Source organism: Dufourea novaeangliae, unplaced genomic scaffold (genome assembly GCF_001272555.1).
Source record: "Dufourea novaeangliae isolate 0120121106 unplaced genomic scaffold, ASM127255v1 scaffold54, whole genome shotgun sequence".
Taxonomy (NCBI): Eukaryota; Metazoa; Arthropoda; class Insecta; order Hymenoptera; family Halictidae; genus Dufourea; species Dufourea novaeangliae.
In genome coordinates this window covers 1,129,845-1,155,071 of record NW_015373944.1, presented here as the reverse complement: position 1 = coordinate 1,155,071, position 25,227 = coordinate 1,129,845, and the positions used below count along the sequence as shown (strand labels likewise).

The 25,227-nt window shown below is 43.8% G+C and overlaps 1 protein-coding gene across 1 annotated transcript in view; it reads right to left on the bottom strand.

The window, feature by feature from the left end:
• LOC107185984 (disintegrin and metalloproteinase domain-containing protein 10-like) overlaps positions 1 to 25,227 on the bottom strand; it is a 178,742-nt gene that overhangs the window by 107,919 nt on the left and 45,596 nt on the right. Inside the window, exon 3 of the mRNA XM_015573768.1 lies at positions 18,177 to 18,298. Within this exon, the coding sequence (XP_015429254.1) occupies positions 18,177 to 18,298 (122 nt within the window). The remainder of the gene's footprint in view (positions 1 to 18,176; positions 18,299 to 25,227) is intronic.

Sequence of the window (25,227 nt, the reverse complement as noted above, 5' to 3'; positions counted from 1 at the left end):
TAGACGGTTGTTGCACTGCTTCCTGGGAATTTTGATGGAAACTTTCTAACGGAAATGTGCGTTCCAAGCACTCGTCGAAGCGCCAAAAATGCGGCCCGCAGAATGGCCACGCGTGTTGGAACCGATTAACATTCGGTTGCCAATTCCAGTCGAGTCCCATTCCGCGACATATGAAGGGGGACCACACATCGCATGGCAAGCGTCTCCGTCAGAGATAATCGCAATGCTATAAACTGTGGCCAGAAGCGCGGTATGGTTCTCTATTCAGTGTACCGTCGAAATTTCCGTAATAGTAGTTACACACATACACAGGAGAGAATACAACCACCCAGCGGGCGAATATTGTGACAGAAAAGACGGGGGGATGCTGTTAAGGGTAATAATAAAATTTCACCGTAGTTCTGGGGAAACGAAATGGTCTGCGGTGACGGGAGCATGCAAATATCCATGGAACTGTGATTTCGATCATTTCAACGCTGGAGAACGGACAAGTGATCGATAGAAACATAAAATAACTTCCACGAGATTGCAATTTCGCAACTTAAACCGAGTAATCATACTAAAGTAAATAGTCATTAAATGCTTCACAAACTAGTGGCCATATGTGGCTGAAAGAAATATCATTAGCTCCAGGATTCCAAACACTATCACTGTCCTAAACCTCAGCGAAAAGTCAACGTTACATCTGGAGACGTCTGATTATGAGTGCCGAGAAGCAACACTCATCGAAGATTTACTGTATAGGTACTGAAAGCATTGTTAAAAAATTTGCAAGTCGAAACGTGGAAACCAATAGGAGACACGATTGTGATGATTCAACCACTAATGAAGAGAATTAACAGAAAAAAAATATTGGCGGAAGAAAAATTCAGAGACCGTTCCAAAGCTCGATGATCAGTTTTATTTCAACATTCGTGAAATAAAATATTTCTACCATTCTGATAAAAACCATTCTACTCCCATTGTTTGTCGAGTTTCGACCAAAAACTCCGGTCCCCCAAGCACTGTTTCGCGTTGCACGCTAATCTCGTTGGTATTGCATGCAAAATTCACCGTGCATTCGTGCGGCATGTGTTCATCGCGCATGTACACCGCGCGTTCGCTCGCGAAGCGGTTAGATGTTACATGCTCGTATACAAGAGATGACTTTGATCGAACGACCGAGCCAATCAGGAACTCAATTTGTCGAAGCTAATCCAGTTATGCAGCGGTGGCGGCGGCGGGTGGGATACGAGCCGGGTCTTTTCGTGAGCCATTATTATTGCAAATAATAACGCGATCCCCCACCGTTACACGCGGTGTCTGCACGGTTTAACATGAATCGCTGTTGGTGTTTTGTGGAACGGTGTTGACGTACAACAGCACGCGATACAGCCGATCAAAGGCGACGACGTTATTATATCCTGGGAAATATGGAGAGCCAGAGGGTGTGAGTGAAAAAACAACACGTTCAAAGAACAGAGAACAATCAGTTTCGAATTTCCATAGAAATACTGTTTCGTTATGACCTGTTGCAACGACGATTTACAGGAGACCGCGAAGTGTCTGATGATATATAGTGCCGTACTATTCACAGCAGCTGAGTAAACTCCCACCGACAAAAGGATACAATTAACGCACCAAACAATTTCGCAACTGTTCTTATTGCGAATCGCGAAGGGAAAATTAATCGCGAGTGAAGGGGTTGATTGTTTACGACAAGGTGCTCGCTGTCCCCGTTCCCTCGTTGGCCACGTTCGAAGAACAGAAAAATTCGAATTTTCATACAAATATCGTTTCGTTACGACTAGACCGTGGATATTAATACAAATGCAAAATGTTAGACACTAATATAGAAAAATCATAATTCTACAGAAATTTCTTTTCTATACTATGGATTGCACTAATGTTAATAATGCATAAATAATATTAAATTTTACAGGAATGTTTGTTTTGCTACGTTTTGCGAGTCAGGAGACGCCATAAATGTATAAATGTCCGCAGCCTAGTTATGACCTGTTGCAACGTCACGATTTGCAGAATGTGAAATGTCCGATGATACATCGTCTCGTACTACTCACAGTGACCGAGTACACTCCCCGCGAAAAAGGATACAATTAACACTCGACTCTAAACAATTTCACAACTGTTCATATTGCGAATCGTGAACATTCAGTGCGAACAACGGGGTTTCCGCGGAAAATTAATCGCGAGTGAAGGGGTTGACTGTTCGCGGCAAGGTGCTCGCTGCCGCCGTGTGCCCCCTCGTCTGCGCAATTACGAACTTTTCAAAGAGGCCCGCTGGCTTGGCTTGCGCTCCGTGTATCGCCGAGTAACCACCATCGCGGGCCGGCCCCGTGTGCTTTTCATTAGAATTTATTATTCTCGACCAGCTAACTAAGCAGCGTAAACGCGCGACGTTTAATTTATATTTCGCGGTAAGTTACGAGCCGGGCTTCTATCTAGCCGGGTAACAGTCTTGCCGCGGCGTCGGCCGGGCGATTGCGCCGGGGAGGAAAGTGAAAAATTAAGGGGGAAGATATCGCCGCCGCCCTTTCGGGGTCGGGGCTGACGATAACGAAACGACTGCGATAATTGCGGAAAGGCCGCGATAAAAACAGAAGGGATGAAAGGAAGTAACAAACGACCCGATGTGCAACCCCCGGCCGAAAGCTGTCGGATGATGATTGCTCGTAAAGTATGCACCTAAATAACGCACCGCTTCTATGGACTCCTTTGTTTTTAGGGCTGAGATAATGAGAATTGAACGTTCGTCTGCCTGCGTTCGGTGAAAATTCTGTCGATAAGTAGTATAGGCAGGTAATTGTTGAGTCTTTAGGATTCATTCCTTCGGGGAAAATTAATATCGAGTAGTACAGATACGTAATAGTTGAGACGAAGTAGTTAACAAGTAGTATAGAACTGTAATTATTCATACTATGGAACAATTCCTTCGTTGTGTGATTACGAAATAGTAAAGATTCATGGACTGGACGCTTAACCAGCCTAACCGGTCTGAAAAAATTCATATTACTCTACTGAAAAAATTTAACATCCGATATGCTTGTCACGGCGGTGAAAAAAACGTGTCTCACACGGACAGTCCCGTCGAGTAATTCGAGGTGAAACGCGTGCTCGACTCATTGCCAACGCCAGTCTCCCGGAAATTTCGACATTTGACAGAGCTTGGTCGAGGGACTTCAAGGGTCGAATTTGCATGAATTAATACACGTTCTACCCCGCGTGGCTCTCGGTGGCCTCGCCGTTATTCCAGCCTTTCCCTCCCTATTTGTTCGTCGGTGGAAATTTATTGGCGCGTACGCGCGCGTCCACCACCACTTAACCGCACACACAGACGACTGAGAAAATCTCGGTACTACACAGTCGCCTCCCCCACGAAAAGCTTGTGTTCCCTCGAGCTAGCATTGTCGCCGCGTATCGTCGCTACGTGTGTTTGCATTGCGCACTGCCAACGAACCGTGAACAGTTGTTCTTTCTCTATACTGATTTCCCTCAAACCATCCTCCCCCGTGTTTCGTCTTTTCAACAGCGACGTGTTTTCACTCGACTCGATTTTCCTATCGATTCCGGTGCTCTTCTTGGGGGCCATACCAACATGAATTCGAGATTGAACGTCCCGTCCGTCTCCTTTGGGCGTTCCACATTTGTCGTCGAGGATTCGAACGGGACTTCCGTCGTGGTGGTTCGCCATCGAACTTTCCCAAGTGAATCCCTTCCTTCTTCCGTCGGGGATTGCACACAGGTAATGCAGTTTGTCGAATTGAAAAATATGAAATGGATCCGCGCGACTTCGCTATTATAAGCTCGCGATTTTCCAATGATCGTTGATAAATTAATACCGCGGAGCTCGTTGGAACGATGGTGTGATGCTGTATGGCGATACAGTAACTCTTCGTTAAGTGTTCAAAGGCTCCTCGGCATTGAACATTAAATGTTTCATAAATTAATAGCCACATGCGATCACTGTGCCTAACCTCAACAAACAGTTAATGTTAAACCTGGGAACATCTCCTTGTCAATGTCAAGAAGTCTGCAAACACTTATCGATGATTTGTGAAAATGCAGAATTTTGTTGGTGTAGGTTGTGGAAGAGGGGGTAATAATAAGTTGGAAGAAGTGGAGCAACCCGAAAGTGTATACATTGTACCTGAGATGCCTGGAAGTCAGCACGAAGTATAGTAAATCATCGATAACGTCGCAACACTCAGTGCCGAGGAGTCTTCGAACATTCATCGATGATTTATTATACAAGACAGCAATGGCCTCAAGATAGCAAGTCTTTTGCACGTGATTTACAGTTGCCCAAGAATCCCCGTTTATGACGGTTCGCAGACTGTGTCGACGGTCCAAGACGCGACGAGATTACGACCATTGCCTACCTGCGTTGTATCGCAATAACAAAAGATACACAAAGAGTTTTGAACCCTCGATCCCGTGGACTGACTCGAGGCGAAACGCCTTTAATTTTCAATTTGCGGAATTTATTCGAATCAGATTCTGGAGTTAATTTAACAGCCGGTCGGGACAGGAAACAGCGTGGCCCCCATTAAGATAAAAGCCGCGGGTGCTAGTGCCCACCCCTCGGGTTAAGAATTTTTCCTGTAAAATGCGATTAAGCTATCTGACCGGTCGGTTCTTTCTCTGGTTTGCTAAGGCGAGAAGGGGGGGGGCGATGGTTTCGTGCCATGGAAAAATATTCTCGTCTCGTAACTAGGCGAGTTCCTTCACGCGACCCCTGGGCGCAACCGCCACCCCCCTCTCAAGACAAACTGGTCGACGAGAGGTGACAACATCTGGCCATTAGTATGAAATACCGCCGCCCGCTGACCGTATCTCACCTTCACCCTCCGTTCCCGACGACGTCATTTTTATACCTTTATACCCCATTAAATCCGCTCGACCTGTACGCCCATTCGCCACCCCAACCTTACAGGAAACTGAAATCGTTTCCACACGTTCACGCTTCCGGATTTTGTCACTGGGTTACCGTGTTCTGTTCATCGAAACGATAAAAAGTTGTCGTTCCTCTGTCTCTAACAGATTCGGATCGCACATACACGTTTACGTCATGGAGATCTCCTACTTTGTGTCTAATGTCACAGAAGTATGTGTCATTTGTAAAATAACAAAATCAGCTACAGCGGACGGACTCCAAACTTGTGCGAGGGCACAAATCATCATCTTAATCACCTTTCGACATAAACAATTCGGATCACGCCGTAAATGAGAATCCCTTCACGGAAAGCAACAACGGTAGATGATTTTGAATCATATTACAAAATATAAAATCGTCGATTAAGAAGACCAATGCACGCCTTCTCCCCGGTTAATGTCACATCCGATTGGCGACAAGTAGTATAGGTCAATCATCACCGTGGCATTAACGTCCAAACAAGTATTCCCCGATCCAATACAGATACAAATCGTTCTGCTGTCGTTCATAAAAGGGTTTAGTGCAGCTTGGAGAGTGATTTGACGGGAATCACGGCGAATGGTCTGGTTTACAAATAAATTTGCAAAGAACGCCTCCGGTCGACACGGTGTTTCGAGTCTGGAAAAGGGGGGAGGACACGGGGAGCAACATACCGCACTGCCTCGTAACAAATTCTCGTTGCCCGCGTCACAACTCGACGGAAAAACGAATCCCTCCCCCCTCGAAAACCCGCCGCTGCCGATTCACTGTCTCGCGCGAAGAGCTCAGGCCCCTGCTGTTTACGAGCGGTTGCACAACGTTTTATAGACACCGGAACGGTCGTTGGTCGCGTTTTTTTTTTCACGTTCCTGGCCAATTTATCCTTCTAGCGAGAGGGGACAATTTCAAATCGAGACCGCGACAAATGTTGACTACCTTAAAAGAGAAATGTATGACTGGTTCGTAAAAGGAGGAGGAAGGGAACAGGATTTTGCGACACGATAGGAAGGGATGAAGGTGACCAGGTTGATACGCGCTTAAAGTTCATAGCCGCGAAAGTTACGGCCGACAGTTCCGCTGTGCATACAAGGTGGACCGCGAAACAGGATCATCTTAGGTTATTCTACGGCGGGCTGTTCTATCACAAAATTTTCTGCACGCTTAATCACCAGTACAGACGTCATAAGTAGACTTAAGCAGTCGTTTCTTAACCGTTTAGGCGAGTGTATTGCAGCTGATGGACATCATTTTGAACATCGTTTTGATTGACCTAAACCTATCACAACCCGTCAATGGTTTTGCCGTTCTAATTCCTACCTTTTTGAAGGGTTCGGTAGATTCAGTATTAAGGTAAATAGTATTTTCTTAATGTTCTTTTAGCTTAGAAGAAAAACAATTATCTGTTATAAAGCTCGCCGGATTGGTCTCAGTATCCGTTAAAAAATATGCGTAAAAATTTGTACGTTTATCTACAAAAACTCTGGAAAAAAGGGATGACAAAAAATTTGGTGCAATCATCCTAAAGCTCTCCTTGAATCATGTTATTATTAGCAAAAATAATTTTCGATCGAACCAGCAGTAGAGTAATCTAAGCTGATCACGTTTCGCAGTCCCCACCCTGTATATACACTTTAGCTCCCACACATACCTCGCGTAATATATTCTCGGTGGTCGTAAATTTCCAATTAAGCGGCAAATGAATATGAACCGCTTCGTGCCTGTTTTTATCGCGGCCGGTTTAAGCTTCCCGGTTTTAAGGCGTTTTTGGCCCTGTTTCGACGCCTCTTATTAATCCTTATCCGGACGAGGCGTGGTCTCGCGTGTGTTCCGAAACGTTTGCCGTTTCGCGATGCGCACTCTCTATGAAAGGGGATAGCAGTAAACAGAGAATGGGACGAAGTTTATAATCCCGGCTGAAAACGGGCTGGACGATAAATCTTCTCGAAAAAGATATTCCGTTTTCGCGAAATCATGTAACACTGGTGCGAACAGTGGGACTCGAAGATGTGGAGGTTTTTCGAATCACGAGTCCGTGAGAACGGTCCGCCGAGCCTTCGAGCACAGACGCGCGCGCCAATGTGCCCGAGGTTCGGCGAGCTGTGAAATGCTAAGAAGTAATTATCCTGTTACCACCAGCTGTTACATCCTTTCACCTCCACCCTTTCGAGACGAAGAAATTCGTTTCCGCCGGGAATCGAGCCTCTTCATTCGTCTGGCTCGCTCCTCTATTCGCCCGTACCCCAAGGCAAAAATATACAGGGTGTAGAAAAAAAAAGGGATTTATAACTTCTGGAGTAAATAGTACTGGACAAACGATGAAAAAAAGTCCTAGAAGAATGAATGTTTTCAACGTTATAAACTGTTTTCAATTTCGATTAAAGAGAGTGACTTTCTCGTTTCGGAAGCTATCGCACTGAATGGAGAGAGTGAAGAAAATTGTAAAAAAAAATTGATGAAAATTGTAGAAAATCGTCTGTAAACAGGAATGATAAGATAATGCATTGTTTACATACGTTACGATAGCTCCCGAAGCAAGAAAGTCAGTCGCTTTGACCGAATCGAAAAATTGTTTCTAACTTTGAAAAAATTTTTCTACCTATGTTTGTTAGGACTTTTTTTCATCATTTGGCAAGTTTTATTTACCTCAGAAGATATGAATCCTTTTTTTGTTTCAATTATCGTGCGCATTAAAGGTTCCTGGATCACTTTCGTGGCTTCTAAAGGCCCAGTTAATTTAGGGAAACTGTCCGAGTGATTCCAGAATCCACTAGATTTAACGATCCTAGCCGATACTGAAAACACAAGATGGTCCACGTCGAATTTAGGGAACGAAGGCAGCAATTCTCAGGTTATTAAACGTTGGTCCCATCGCACCCGTGAAATGCTCGTTTCCGTCGTGGAAAATCGGTGTCGTAACCCTCGGCAATCGATGCATACGTAATTCACGCGGCGATAGCTAATTAGCAGTGCATTACAAGCGGGGATTTAGCGATCGTGGACGGGATGGGAAAGATTAACGGGTTCCTCCGGCCACGCGAAACTTTCGATTACCGTCGGGACAATGGGGCCTCCGTGAAACTTCAACTATAATACACTATTATTCCACGGGTACACAAAGTGGATTCAAAATCCACGGGGGACATAAACTATTCGCTTCAAGGTTGCGTTTCGTGAATCGTCCCGTCGCGGATAACAGTTTCTGCGCCAAAAGCTACCTTGAAGACAAATGTCTGTCTATTAATGACTGTTTCACTTGTCAAATTCATCAGCATCGCTATTACCTATTCCCCAGATTATTAATGTCTAAAAAGAATAACAACTCCACCTGTCTATATTAACCCTTCGTAACTCCCGATATTTTTATTGCTTCCGTCACACCCCCCCCCCACCTGGGTCTTTTATGTCCAGACCTATTTTCCTGTCCAATAGGCTTTCAAAAAATCTGAAAGATTCCAGGAATGCTTTCCAGGGTCCACACGATCCAACAGTTTACAAAGTCGGTTGTAAAGAGGTTCCTTTAATATTAATCCCTTTGTTTCGGATATATCTGAGTGCGAAATTTCGCTTGTGCAATAAAAGACCCAAGGGATTTACGAAGGGTTAAACGATTCTCAACGACAAATATCACTAGTATCCACTTTAAGTAGAAACATCGATCAATGGTCAGACATACATACAATCCAACAGGTAAGTTCTCCTATACATTGTAACCGGAGCCCGATGCTTTTTACGTAACCTGATTCCGATGTAACTTGAGCTCGACGATATAGTGAAACCTAACTGCGATGTATTGGTGCAACGAAAATTCATCGTTAGAATAGTATAAAAGAAGCAAAATCCAGCGAATCGATTAATTCTATTTTCGATCCTCTTTACGGTACTAAATAATTGTAACTAATAATAATTATAAAACCGTTTGCCTCAACTATAGGGAAGATCGAACTGTAGCTTTACTTTTCCAAGAACCTTCCTAACAATTTTCACTCGCGACACGATTTCATAAACTTATCCAAAATCTCGTGATCACGAATATTACAAGACATCAGAGACCCTATCCGACACTTCGCCAGCTCTCGATCTGTTCCTCCCAGTCATCCAATCAAAACTTCTAACCGTCTTCCCAGCCTAGTGAGAGAAAAATGAAAGAGGAAGAAGAAGAAAAAAAAAAGGACGGGGATCGCGGCGCGCGAGCCATCGACCCCGATTCCTGAACACCTTCACGCCATCGGAGGGAACTATTCCGAAGAGCGAGTGTCGCACCGCGGCGTCCGCATTCCAGGGATCGATCCCGATTAAACTTTCATCCAGGGCCTGGAATGAGGATGAAGAGACAGGCCAGGGAAGGGAGGGGGGGTGGCTCAACCTCCCCCTCTTCCTCCTGACGTCCGATTAACAGCCAGAAGACGACGAGTTTCCGGCAGGAAGAAGCGGCTTGACCTCACCAGAAGAGGGTGGATGGGGGGGGTTTGGTTCGAGGAGGAGTGGCGGGTTGGGGCATTCGAGCAAACTCCGGGTAGCACAGGGCCGAACAAGATGATGAGAGGCGGCGGTCGCTGGAGCGTAAAATATGAAGAAGTAATCACCCTGGTAGCAGCTGGCAGGACTTACTTCGGAGACGGAGAGAGCGAGAGAGGTGAGTCGGAGGAGAGGACGCTTCCAGGAGAGGTCCCGTGTGGCTGCGCCGCCCCGGGAACACCGGAAGGGAGGGGTTGTCGCGTAACGGTGGTGGTTGCGAGCTAGAGAAAGGGGGGGAATGGAAGTCGTCTACGGGTCATGGAAGCAGAGGACAGTAAATTCAGTGAAGCATAGATTGCAGCCGAGGGTTTCCAGACCGGGGGTCGGGCTTAATTTCGCGGCCACCTGGAAATCCTTTGGTGCCGTGCCAACTCATTGCCTCCAACCCCCCCCCCCCCCCTCATGAAACTGCCTGCGTCGTCTTTGTCTCACTGGTAATTATAAATGGACGATTTCGGGGCCAGCCGAGTCGAGTAAATGGCCACGCTAGAGTAAGGGTCCCGTGTGGCTTCTTCTCTCTTTGCGCCTCTCCGATGAAGCAACTGATTAGATCCTACGGTCTTTGTAAACGAGAAAGCTTAACCGTTCAACCAGGGGTTCCCGGCAATCATCGTGTCCTCTATTTTTCCGCGGCCAGCCGGGCAACTGGTCGGAACTTTTGCCCGAAAGTTGTTCTTACGAAACTTTTCGCGCGCGCGCGCGCGGAGGGGGTGGGTACAAGTATTTATACAGAAAGGGACATCGCCGAGTTCGAGGGTCCCGTCCACAGTTCCATGGGCTTCTTTGCATACCGCGAATCCGTTTCGACGGAAAGTCTCCAGATAAGTAAACCACTCTCCCTCCAGTCCCCTACGGGGGATAAGTCCACGGAGAATCAGCGGGCCAAGTGGCTTGACTGATAAGGAAACGTTCCCAGCTGTAATGCTGACTTTTAACGAGGTTTAGCACAGTGATAGAGCTTGGAAATCCAATGATATTTGTTTCAGTCGCCATTACTTTATGAAATATTTAATGTTCGACTACCGAGGAGCCTTCGAGCACTTATCGATGATTTACTGTATATATGCTACAAATGTAACATTAAATATCTCATAAACTAATAAACGCGGCTGAAACAAATATCTTTCACTTCAGCATTACAAGCTCTATCGCCGTGTTAAACCTAATTAAAAATCAACATCACACCTGAGACCTCTTCTTGTTAGTGGGATCGTTAAACAGCCGTGTGACGCGAAGGACACGAATCACTATCGGATTTCGGCGGTGCTAAATCCTTGAGATCCTATCAGTCAGAGTACAGATCCACGAACAATCAGGGGCATCGAGATCCTTGGGGAGGAAGCACCAGTTTCCAACGGGCTCGACAACGTAATTAAGACGCGTCGTCTCTAACGAGATGTCACAGGATGGGGTATAGCGATACCGACTAGTCAACCCTTCCCCCCACCCCTCAACGATAAGTATTCCAGTTGCCAGGCGGTAGGAAGCTGAAGTTGCCTCCTCTTCTTGGCTCCGCTTACCACCGTCGTCCTCTCCCCGTTCCCCCGACCACGGAAGCGATCCTCCCACCGCCCCTACAGCCACTTCTCCATTTTTCCAGCGACCAGGTACCCCGCATGCGAGGGGGTGGTGGCAAAAGAGTGAGAGACAGAGAAAACTTCTAAGGCCACCATGAGATTGTTCGCGGATGTGCTGGGAATGGGAACACGGGAACCGATGAAAACCGTTCGTAGATGGAAATTGCTTTGGACAAATGGCTCGCGGCGGGGATGTACGCGACTCCGTAGAATTCGGCCGACCCAAGGGGGAGGGTATAGAGGATGGTTGAAGAGGTGGGGGTTGGAAGAATCCGTGGGGTTGCTCGTCTTACCGGGGAGTCTTTAAAGAAAATTGCAATCCCTCGTAAGTGACGTCTCCACTCGCCCCTCCCGTTATACAGCCCCTCCCTTCAAACCCCCGTTTCCCAGACGTTTCTTTTTCTTTCCCGCCGACTGTGCTCAGCGACTCTTAGATGATTAAAATTGGACTCGCCCCCCCCCCACTCCTGGAACGTCGTCTAGCGAGGAAAGCCCCGCGGAAGATTGCAAAGTAGCTGTTTAGCGAGGTGGCTATAGGAGGATGCGAAGGGAAGGGGTGGTTATTGTACGGCCGTCGTTCGAACCCACGGTTACCAACGGGTTCCCCGCGAGAACCCCGACGGAAATCCCGTTGCTCACGATGCTAATTCTAGCGAGGGGCCATTGTGTCCTGAGACGAAGACCTACTGTCGCGTCTTTTATTAGACCGAAGGAGGAATCGCTGGACTGTGACACGCCCTCAGGACCGAGGGATTTCTCAAGACGAGCTTCGTTTAAATTGAAACCTTGTTTCGTGATTTTCGGGTTCGTTAGCAGGGGATTTTACGCCGTGAGAGACTTTCCAAGGGAATTCGGTCGACGATATTTCCTTGAGCTTTCGATGTTTTCGAGGGACTTGACTACGAGCTTTTGAGTCTCGATTGCCTGACCCCCTTCCATGGAGAACGATTATTTCTGAAGTGGTTAATGCTGTTGAGATTGCAGAATGCTAAAAGTTTATAACAAGCCTTAACCTTTTCTTCAGCGCTGTTGTCATATAGCTATATATGTATTCTAAATTGTGAAATAAAATGTTAGTATCGTGTATTTTTTTTATATCTGTGAGTATATAAAGCACGGCACAAATACGAATGTGCATTTAAAAGCTAAATAAATAACTAACTTATAAAGGATAATTGCAAAACAATTTTTCTGTGCCTTCTTGAATATGAATAAACATGTACGAAAAACTACAAGTTCCTTGGTCCATTGATTCTTAGTTTGAAAAATCGCTTAAAAATCGAATACCCACTTAACACTAGAACTATCAGTCTTGCATGCGTACTAAATTAAATTGTATAATATAGTGAGATACATAATATATAATACAATCTAGCATAACACAGTATAATATAAACTGTACAGTAAATAAAAAATCATCAAAAATTCCGCCAAAAGCAGTGTCATAATTTCAGTAATCGTAACACAAGAAATCTGCGATCCGTCATTTTGATAGATTTGGTAGTTCCAGTGTAAACAACACGTGTCTCGCCGTCCCCGTGTTTCACGATTTCCCGCAGGAAAATTAACGTGAAATCGGTCCCTTTAAACGAAACACAGCAGAGCTTTGATATTTTAATATTTCATAACGCGAAGTGAGGAGGGGGTTGAGAACACTTCTCTATTTGAAAACTCGACTGATTGCGGCCGAGAACGAGGAGCTCGGTCGTGTTTCCAGGTCCTCCTGTTACCGGGTCTCTCTTATTAAAATATTCATTAATATTCGTAAAACACCGATGGTAATGTCCAGCCCCGCATAATCGACTTGGGACAGGCCGTTCTCTAGTTTCTATAAAACGCCGTTATTGGGGTGTAACGTGACAAAAATTGCCACCGAGCTTTGAAGTTTTAATGATAAAAAAAAAAACACTGTATCGCTCGGCCAATTTTGTTCACGCAATAACGGTGGTTTCTTTCTCTTTTCACTCTGTCTCTCACACACCTTTTATTCGTCACAGGGGTTATACTTTTAATAGCGAGTCGCTGCGGACGATACATTCATTCCGCCTGGACCCCCATGAATATTTATGCGCCCCCCCCCCCGCCCCCTTCCGTCGATCTGCCAAGTTCGCGCGTGGTATCTTCTATGAAATTTCACGAATAATCTCCGAGCATCACCCAGCCCACGTTTTAATGGAAAAGTTCGGGTGAACGCAGGGGGAAGCTTCGCACCGTTGGGAAATTCTCATTACGATCGTCGAAATATCCCCCCTTCCCACTAACCCTGGTAACGAAATCGCTTTCTGCGTGTTAACACGTCGCTCCACCCTTTGTCCGCATCGGCCCCTGTTGCGCCCAGAAATAGGCTTTATTGTTACTTTGTGCTGGCGGTTCTCCGCGTTCGCCACTTTCCAACAGTCTTTATCGCACGGCATTCTGTGCACGCTAATTTCACGTACACGGTGAATCATTGGAAACACGGGAAATCATCGGTTTCGTGCGACTTATTGAGCAATACGTTGTTTTAAATAAGCAATGTTATACATCAAATGGGACAGCTTCTGTTGGGTGGTAGGGATTAATGGGAAACCATCAACTCCACAATATTTTAAAAAAAATAATAATAAAAGTATAATGTATAATCAAATTGAAAATAACTTTTTCATTTGAATATTTCACACAAGTATAAAATTCTAGAAATATATTTAAACGTCAAACTCTATAATATGCACTGCGTGGCATAACTATAGAACCACCCTGAAAATTTTCATTCTTATGTATTTTGGTTAAAATAAAAATGAACCACCTTTTTTTATAGGGAATATAATGTATCCTTTTCTAGGGAAGCAGTATTTCTGAATACGATTTCAGACACGGCATACATGGTTCGTTTTTATTTTAACCACGATACATGAGAATTCACGATTTTACAGAGGTTTTACAGTTATGCCACGCAGTGTATAATTAATCAATACGTCCTAACACTACGATAAGGTGATGCTAATTAAAGTAAGTGCAAAATTAAATGAAAATAATTATGAAATTCACTTTGGATGCATACTTCTGCACAGATTCTAATTCCATCACTTTATTAATGTGAATACTATGATGATGAGTGAACTCACCGTTGAAATTAATGCAAAGAACTGCGTGGCGAGTGAGACACACCGTCAGAGTGCAAAGCCGGTCATTCCAATCAACTTACCAGGGCGCAAAAATTATCTCGAAAATGATCCAGCCCTCGAGCCACTCTCCCTCAGAGGGAAGGGGTGAGCAGGTCGCACCCCCGTCCGTAAAAACCGTGGAAATGATATGAGGGCGCATAAAGTGCCGCAGTGGTCGAGCGAGCGGGCATATTGGAAACCATCCAATAACCCACTTGGCTTGCTGTATCGTCGGTAACCGGGGGTTGGTGGGGTGCAACGAATACAAAAAGGGGGGAGTGAAAAGGGGAGGGCGAAGGGACACGCGAAATAGGAGCAGAAAAAACGAGAATGGAGTAAACAAAAGAACAGGCGAGAAAAAACGAGGCAAAGAAACAAAACGAGAAAACTGACGGGGGGTTGGTAGGGGGTGGGAAACGATAGGCCATGACGAAAAAGTGAAAAAAATACCCTGGAATTAATTTCCCCCCCCCCCCCCCCCCCCCCCCCAAACCCTGGCGCGGAGAATATTCCCGATGCGCGAGCACGCGCTCGCGCAATTATGTTACGCGTTATTGAAATTTTGTTACGCGCCGCGGGAGTGGGGAGGCTGCGTTTTAAAATCGACGTAATCGAATAAAACGCTGCGGAACGTGTCCGCGTGACGTGAATCTCGGACGCGTTCACGCGGTCCGTCGAACTGGCAACAATGAATCGCGTTAAAAAAATACTTCCGACGAGGAGGCCGAATGTGACTGTTATTTTTTTTTTTCAGGAAAACCCTCTCCGTAGTAGGCAGTCCTGGCTCTAAAATAATAATATCGTAATAGTCGCAAGGAAATTTCGTTTGACCGAAGATTCTCGTTCTTGTTCAACTTCGCGCGTTTGTAGGGGACCAAAATGGATGCATTGGGAAATTTGTCTTTTTTATTCTGATATTCGGTGTATTTAGGGTGAAACCACACCCCTTAGAGGGTCAGAAGTGCTCGACAATGCTTCTATCCCCTAGAAAAGCACGGAGTTTTAAACAGAAAATTTTCGGAGTACTGATGTTCCCCTTAAGCTGCGTCTACACTGTATGAGACGACACGTTACGTAGCAAAGTTGTTCAGAGAAACAGAAAGACATATGTTATCTAACATGATGTTATATAACACTTTTCGTGTCACACAGCAAATTATGTTATACAATCAAATGTGACGCCATTATTATTGATGAGTTGGGAAATGTTATACAACTTGTTGCAGAGTCGTCCAGCAAGTATAATCAAGGAACAAATTATAAAAACGTATTGTACAGCAAAGTTACATAACAATTCGTTATATAACTCTGCGTTTACACTATTTAGCAAAGCAGTCTTATCAAACAAATTGTAATATAACTTTGCTAACAACATGTTTTTATAACTTGTTGCAAGATTATACCTTCTGGACAATAACATTTCGCATATCATTAATAATGTCGTCCCACTTGATGGATCACGTAAAACTTGCTATATAACGAGAAGAAATGTTATCTAACATCATGTTATATAATATTCTACGTCCTGTTGTTCTAACAAGTTTCACAATTTTGTTATATAACGTGTTATGCTATACAGTATAGACACAGCTTAACACTGATTTACTACATAATGGAAACGCACCTTAACACTGGTTTATTATACAGTATAGACACAGCTTTAGTCAGTCGGTTATTCCCCCCGATGCTGACGTATTCTCTCTGTGTCCGAATATCCATTGACGTATACTACTCGCAGCGATTCGCCGCTGAATGTGCTCCCCGCTCCCTGGTTATCGCTCGTTAATTCAGTCATCCATATCGATTGTTAATTCGATCTTGGACCGACGATTATTTATGGAATCGGGGGGCTAGTCTATCCCGGCTCGTTAAAAAATTCATCCGTCAGAGGAAGCTTAACGAAAAGCTCTCGCGTCGGTTGTTCAATCTCGACGAAACTGTACGAATGAAGGGAAAGGTAGGAAAAAAAACGTACGGCAGAAGGGGGGAAATTCCGGTTGGTCGGCTGAGAAAGAGCTACTCGACGATCATCTTTCCACTCCCCTCCGGCTAGGATTTTACCGGTGAAATTAAAATGCTAGGTGGGAAATCGATGACGCGTCTGGACCCTCGCGACTCGCGTTTTCCCGTCGACGAAGTATTACCCCCTTTTCACGTGGTATTAAATCATATGTAAACGTAGTCCGTTCGACAAAATGCAGTCGAAGGGATCGGGGAATGCACAAGCAAGCCGTGTGTATATTAAAACCGCAAGCCGTGCAAAGGCTGGGCTTCTAGAGACTAGACTCAAAGGAAACGCGTATAAGCTCTCGGCGGATCTCTTTCCGCCATTTGGCTTTCTTCCTCCACAGATCCGTTTCTGTTCCTCGCATCGCCGCATTATCAAACTGTTTCCAACCTACCAGATGACTATTTCGCTGCTCTACCTCTTTGAATAGATTCTTTGAAGAATCGTTCGTCTATCTACCGCGTAGTCTCCGTTGGATGGATTGGATCCCCTAATCTTTGGGAAAGATCAGGTTCGTATTTATTTTCGTGTTATTTAATTCCTTTGTCAGCCTTAGAATTTAAATCACGAAGTAATCTTACTGTTGTGAAACGGGAAAGTTCTGCGTTGAAAGGTTTGTATAATCCGTTTGCGTGGTTTCCCATTAAGAGAAATCGCAGACTATTATCTCGTCGAAGAGGTAATCCTAAGCTTTCGAGAAGTGGTGTATACCCATAACAGGGAAGACGTCGTTATGAACACGATAGAACTTTAAATTACTGTCCAGAACCGTCATAAGCGTAGTTACATAGTACAATTAACTCCATCCGAAAGTTTCGACCAACTTCATCTCCAACAAGAACAATTAACTTCATTCGCAAAATTCCACCGACTCCACGATCAACGCAGAAAGGATACGAGACACACTGGTGTATTTTTAATTTTTCAGGGCGTCAATTGTACGTGGACGAGGCCAAAGCAAAGGGACAGAGTAACGTATGTCACGGATTAAAATTCACGCGAGATAATTACCGAATAAGCCACCGGCAACGAAAATTCATCGGTCCGCAATGAAATTGAAACAAATGGCCCACCTTTACGTCGACCGGTGTGAAACATCATTAATGTAATTTCATGCGAGAGCAGAGTACCACCGCGTTGTAATTATTATTTTCCGTGGCTTTGATAGCCGAGATTCTGGTAACTCACCGATAACAAAGCGAACCCGGAACTGTGTTCGAAACATGGAAAAAGTCAAACTGCGCGACAGGGTCACGCGATCTCTTAAGGGGACTAGGCAATCAGATTTGGTAACAATGTAACTTCTCTTTGGGAATTAATTACAAGAAAATGGATACAAATTGTGACTAGTACGTTTAGGCAACGTTTATTAACACTATGAACTGTACAAAAATTTTGTTGGGTAATATACAGATACACAGGGTGAGTCAATAAGAATTATTATCTAAAATAACTCGTTACCTGTCTGTTGTTTCGAATAACTTTTTAATGAATTATGTGGTATTTTAGAGGACGCCTCGAATGTATACAATTTGATTTTTTCATATCTTATTTTCTTGAGATATCAAGGTGACTGAGTTTTTTAAAGGTCAATGCATTTTTTTTTAATACCACATTGTTGCCGATACACGGACGAATTCAGCGTCATATAGCATTTCGGTATTAAAAAAAGATGCATTGACCTTGAAAAAACTCAAGGTCATCTCGATATCTAAAGAAAATAAAATATGAAGAAATCAAATTATATCCATCCGATGCATCTTTTAAAATGCTACATAATTCATTAGAACGTTTTTTGAAACAACCAATAGGTAACTAGTTATTTTAGACAGTAGTTCTTATTTACTCGCCCTGTGTATGTATATGAAAAAATCTTTATACAGTTTATAGTATTAATAAACAGTGCCCAAACATTGTAATCAATTTCCAAAGAGAAGTTACATTGTTACCAAACCTGACTACTTAGCCGTCTTAATAATCTATGTTTCGCGTGTCGTTTCAAAAAATTAATGCTTACTCACCTTCGAGCGTGCCGGTGTAAGCGTGAAGCGGATCGAACGTGATATCTCGGTCGTTCGAACCCTCGAACACGACGTCCTCGTGAAATAAACTGGTGTCCCTGGTGAGTCTCATCTTGAAGACCCTGAAACAAAGGAAACAAATCAGAACAGCTGTGAATGTGCGTCCAGTACGTTTCGGATACGTTCTAATCCGAGGGAAAGAAGAATCACCGATCGAATTCCGATGGTCGGCAATGTAAACTATGGGTCGCCATTCGGCTGACAAATTAGCCAATATTAGCGTCCACTAATCCGCACACATAATGGCGCGAATATATCGGTGACAAACAGTATAACTATCCTTGGTTCATTACATAATTCAGTCAGGGGGTGGAGCGATCACCCTTGGGACGATTCAGTTATAGCTCGTTCATGTGATTGGAAAAATTGTTTCCGAAGTTGTTTCAAAAGTTGAAAACAAAAATCTATCCTGACAAGGATAACCAGTTTCACGATAAACGTGCCCATATAAATGTTTTAAATAACCAGCAGACTGAGACGAATGGATTTTTCAATCCCCCCCCCCCTCACCTTTGCGAGCAGTTTTCCACGTACCCGCGGAATCGCGAATGTAATTCTGTCCGATTTATTACACCCATGAACAATGAATTACAGAGGTTACACGCCTTCAGTGGCTGCCATATTGGCATCGAAAGGGGAGTCAAGCGAATAAAACACAGCGCAACAACAATAAATTTAATAACGACCTCTCCACCCCCCTGCCCCGTTGCCCGTCCGTGAGGTTCAATTAACCATTCAGGGGCTCCAGAGGTGCACGACAGACACTATTTCAACTGGTAATCAATTTTCCGATTTAATCGAATCTAGTACACGCAGCAACGGAATTATTTAAAATTCTACCTTTTATATTCTGTTCAAACATTCCCCCCCAAGTAAACAGCACCCATCGTTGTTTCGAAACACCCGGAAAATATTCGAACAGAAAAACGGAATAGTCGCCGTTTGAAAGCAATTATTACAATCAAACCTGTCAGGAACATAATCGTGCAAGAACCGTTTAAAGACTGTCGGAAACATTCACGTGGAATATCATTCTACTTTGTCGACGAACGGCAAAGAAAACGATAAATCGAGCCCGGTCGGGAAATATTTTCGAGCTTACACAATCGAGAGAGAACGTTAACCTTCGACGGAACCAAAGAACGATAGCGTATCAAATTCCGAGTAAAAATATGTTCAACTTCATACGTCCTAAATCTAATAATTAACGAGATATTTACAAAATAATTCTGAATATGTACTCACTACCTAGTAGCTATAAATACTCGAACTGATGCCCCTCAACTTCAATACAGAATTTCATACTCTATCGATCTATGGTACAAAAAACAGGTCATCCTATTAAAAAAAACCAAAGTGACCTTGAAATCTCTGGAATGCCTCGACCCACAGAAGGAGCACGTACCTTATAAGATGATAAGGCGTATGTTCCACGCCTAAAAATTTACATAAAGTGTACCGTTGAGTCCTTATTCCAGGTGATTAAGTTACCTGAGACACCCCCTGTATGCGTGTATATCTGTGTACCTGTATGTACATATATGCGTATGTGTTTGTCGTATAATAATTGCACAATGTAACGTAACGAGGGGCCGCATATTACGTTATAACCGGTCACTTACGTGTTACCCGCGGACCTGGAGCGGGCACACCACCGGTTTACAAGAGAACCAAGCGCTACATCGATGGTGTACAATCGATAATCCCATGGGGATGTGGAGGAGGTGTGTAGGAGGCGATGTTTTCACCTAATTATTGGCGAAACCCGCGATAGCCTATCGATCGACGTTCGGGGCTCTCCTTTCACGAGCGATGCGTGGCTGATTTCAATTATTCATCACGGAGAAACCAGGTATATACGCGGCGTTCGCTACACCCGGATGTCACCGTGTTAATGTAACTAATGAGACACTGAAAGCACCGTGTGCCGGATTAATCCGCGCTGATGAAGTGGTTACCGTTTGTCGAACGTTTCCCGCGCGCCCGCGGGGACTGCTGCTGCTTTCGCTCGCTCGCTCGCTCGCTCGCGATCGAACGGAGATTGATGAGACACGCTAATTTCGCGAACATAGCTTTACCATCCTTTAGCCCATTGTTTTGGTCCACGGCACCCCCGATGTTAATGGAAAATAGAAACCGTCGACTGATATCAAACGCAACGTTCCTCTCGAATGAGGATGCATGTAAATGGTCTCAATGTTTCGAATCAGATTTCAGGGGAAACACCACGGTGACAGTCGGGAAAATAAGGCTTGTTTAAATATATTTTTCTGGAATAATCTGGAGTCTTCACATAAAACGTTTATTACGTAGTTTTAGTACAATGTCTTATGGGATAAAAAAAAAGCAAAATTATTGGAAGGTATGTAGAAACTTTAATATAGGATTAATCTTCTATACCCTTCACAAGAAAACATAGGTAGCTGGTGGAATGTGTAACTTTGGAATAACAGTCTTAAAATCAAATGTAAAAAGAAAGGTTTTCGAAAGCACACCACCACTTTAATTCTTTTAGCGTATTCCTTACGGGGGGTTGTCATCGTATTTCAGATGCACACTGTATGCCGTACAATCGAGAAGGAAGTTAAGGGACGAAAAGGTATTTTTCAAACCTTTCCAACCGTCGAACGAACTTCTGAACCTTAAAGCTCCACAATGGCTCCGTGAACTATAGACTTCTGAAATTGTAATGATAATATTGACTGGACGTAACTGTTCTGGTTCGGAGTGGATCGAACTCGTCGCCCGTTTAAACCGCCCGCGTCGCCGTACACGCATCGAGCACTTGATGCTATTGTCAGGGAATCGTATCAGAATGAAATTTCCTGTTCCGCGAGCATCAAAAGTCTGCTCCACCCATCCCATTCTAATATTTGCAGATTTCTCTGTAACGTAGAACCCCATTGTGGAAGGTCTTGCCTCGACCCAGATCACGTACACGGAAGATAAACGTACCATCGAACTTTCCAAGAAAAGTGCATCTTGTTGTGACGTTTTTACAGAATTTCGCGTGGATCGAAAATCTACGTATGCACAAAGTGAAAAACTGATAAAATCCGTATACTTCTCAAAATAATCCCCTCGAATTCCAGTGAACCTCGAAAGAAAAGAAGAAATTACACCATCATTTATGCGACAATCGTGTATGTTTTAATTACATTCATGCGAATTACAGTTTCGAATAAGCGCACGACGACCGATGTTATGTGTTCCTCCGGTGAATTTTAACGAAGCATTATTCGCGGCAACGCCACCACACACTTTTACCAACTAATAACGCAATGTCAGAGGGCCGAGGCGAACGCAATGAAACTGCTAATGTCAGCCGGGGCAACGGGGAACATTAATTAAATTACACCGTCGCGTTAATTAGCCCATCGTTGCACAATAATCATTCCGCGGTATATGACGCGTGATTCAGACACGACATACCCCCGTTATACTATTTTGCTTGCAAACGTGGGTGGGCAACAAGCGGAACGCACCTTCTGTCGACGATGCAGCGACGTGTTCCCTCGACCGTTTCATCGTAATTGTCGAAACTTTCATTATTATCGTGCTTTCGGACTGTTTTTAACTGCCAGGGATAAATCATGACAGACTCGTTGTTGGCATACGAAGCTTCTGGAAACTAGCATGCGATGAATATAATTCCGAATTTGAATCTGAAGCACGACTGAGCTTAAATTTACACGATACAGTAAAGTCTCGATAACTGCGCGGAAGGAACTTTACGTTAAATACTTATGTTTCAGCGCCACTACTGGTGAGTTCCACAATGGAAGCTTGGCCAGAAATGAAGTTCATGATGTGACAGAATTCATGATGTGACACAATCCACGAAGTACAGAAATCGTCTTCCTCTACGATAACTGTTCCAAACGGGTCCAGAGTTTCAAGCGTTAATCAAACAATTACTGTACTTCGGTTAATTTTTCAATGGTATTAACATATATGTACTGCCTGAATAAACAGTGCACTGCGTAAACTGAAGCTGCCTTATTCTATCAATGTAGACTGAACAACGTACGCTGTACCATATATTGTTTACCTGACACTCTGTCTGTTCGATGAGCTTAACAAAATCGGAAGATCCATATTTCAGTCGAAACAGTTCACAATTAAATTACAAACTTCCCCGTCGATTTCATTTCCGTCCAGGTTGCTCGCGATCCGTGAATTCTTATTGGCTGTTTACGGGCCGCGAACCAGCAAGATTTACCGTCACGGCGGTAGCGGCGGTGTCGTGTAATACATACAAATGCGTATTATGCGAAAGTAATTATGGAATTGGTACGTCGGGAATTTACATTCGGCGGGGAGCGACGAATTCAAATGGCCCTGGGATTTAATGAATTTCCATAATGGAGCCGGGTGAGAGTCGCTGGAAGGAGCGCCTCGAACCACCTCCCGATGCAGAGAAAAAAAACGTCATCTCGCGACGGCTGATTTTCCTAAAGAAATATACATCGTCCACTTTCGAAGGTATACATTCGTCTACGGGCAAATTAATACTTTTCGCATGGATATCCTTTACACCACAAAAACGTATTTAACGAAAGAAAAAAAGTACGGAAAATATTCGGGAGTTCGACGGAAATATTATATGAAATATTACAGATTAAAGAATTTCTTTGTTTATGGATGTCGGTCCCTCGGCGCTGGTAGCTCGTTAACCAACAATTTCGGTTTTGAAGCGAGTTAACTTGTTTACCAGATTTTCCGGTAGTGCTTTCGCGTTTACGGAGAGACCTCATTAAAATAATTCACGAAACCCATCAACCGAGCGGTGGCGGAACGCTTAAAAATTTCAACGGAACACGATCGGCATGGACGGATGTTTCCCGATAGTACATCGTGGAGAGTTGTCGCAGGATCGATGAATTAATGCTAAGTAGTTTCACAAAGGCGTCGTCGACAAGTGGGAAAGTAATCTAAAAATATTACACATCGAGCGAGCGTGGCTCGAAAAAGAGAAAAAAAATATGTATATAAAAAAAAAACTGTTTCAGAGTGGAATTTCGCGACAGAGTAGCCAGGCTAATAATACATCAGTCTGTGGCGCGGTAACGAGCACCGTGGTGCGCGAGGAAACGGATAATAATAACGTGGCATTATAACGAGCGCGAATGATCCGCTGGCGTGGAAGTCGCTTAACAATGATCGTGTCGGATGAACCGTCATACTGAGTCGAATAAAAGGAATTCTAGCCTCGAGGGAAGAGAAGCAAATGATCTTATAAATATCGATATTAAACCGGATCTAACGTCCAGAAGATCGTAAATTACTTTTACGGAACTTAAGCTACATGTCCACTTGGTAGATTTTAACGAGAGCACAATTCTGCAGTGGAAGCAAACCATGGAACGACTCTCTTCATTCCTCAATAATTATGGTTTTTATTAATTAGGACTAACATTCAGAGTGACCAAAGACATTACTCTCAAGCGGATACGCAACATTAATCGCCCGAATCTGGATCATCTTTCTATTTTAATTTCGGCAGGCTTCTCGAACAGATCTCGCAACTCAATTATAAGTTCTAATTCTGGCTAATCCCAGCTAAATTACTTTGAGAGGACGAGAAATGAGCTTGGATAAAGACGTGTCTCGAGGTATCCGCGTGTCATCCGTCAGATATCTCGTGGATCCGAAAAATCATCATCAGAACCTGATTGTCGTCTCGATCCACCGAGCTAAGCTGTTATCCCTGGTACGTAATGAGGCTGGTTTTCCGGGTGTCTCGTTGCCTCGTGGAAAGGAACAATCAACAGTTTCAGCGAGGTTCATCCGCGAGATTGTCAAGTTCGTGCTTGCATTATGTAAGTCGGAACGTGAGATTCCCGGGTGAATCTTAAGGGAGCACCGTGTGCAAGGGAGGAAGTTTATTCCCTGGAAACCGCAGAGACTCTCGGCCTCGGCTGACTACAAACTACCAGACCAAACACAGAGACGTATCGAAACACAAGAATTCACCTTTTACATCTTGGTATATGGCCGCTGTATAGCTCGAGAAATTGACGTATGATAAAGTGGAGAAGGGGATAGACAGAATTTAATGTGCAGCCAATGAGAGCAGAGAGCCTGATTTTAACACAATTTCGCCTTGAATTAATAGGGTGAATGTACCAGTGAATAAACATTCTATACAAAAATGAGTCGAATATTTTTTGTTAATTCCTTGTTTCAGATTTAAATCATTTTCACGTCACCGGCTGGAAATAGTTATTTACTTAATATTATTCATTCACTGGTGAAATGTGTTCTTTTTTTTTTCAATATAACTAGTTACATTTTTCTAATATTTCAAATTGGAATCCATACGTTATAAAAAGGAATAAATATTAAAAACCTTAATTTTTATATCCCAACTATTTGTTAATATTAGTATCATTTCAAAATCTCTTGAGTATACATTCATTGGTTCATTCAAGAGTAAACTCGTGACTTCTGTTATGGAGCTGCGAGCACGCAATGATCCAATCGGTGCGATTACCGATTATTTTATTAATTTTCACCCAAGGACAGTAGTTACTGTTGAAACACGTGGAGCGATGATAATTTGGTGGCCACCTAACAGTAAACCTTTCTTTTCTTCTTTCTTTTTTTTTACAGAAAACCTGTTGCTCGATTTCCTCAAAAGAGGAACGAAAGCGCGAATTCAACGGGATCAGTGATGCGAATAGCGTGAAATCGCGGCGTCCACCGCGAAGACGGAAAAGGAAGCTTCTATTATTTTACGAAAAACTATGTCAAGAACGTCGCCCGGTCTCGCTTTGTAATGCTTCTGGCAACAAGTATTCGATTAAGCTCACCGACGTGACTAGAGGTAGAATAATTCTCGTGTTACGGAGGTGAACGACACCCTTTATTAACGACGAAAGAAATAAAACGAACCGCGGTCTATGTTTGAACGAAACGTTATTACTAGACTTGGTGGATTCTCATGCAAATTCGCAATTTCAGGCTAATTTATGAAAATGAAAATTTG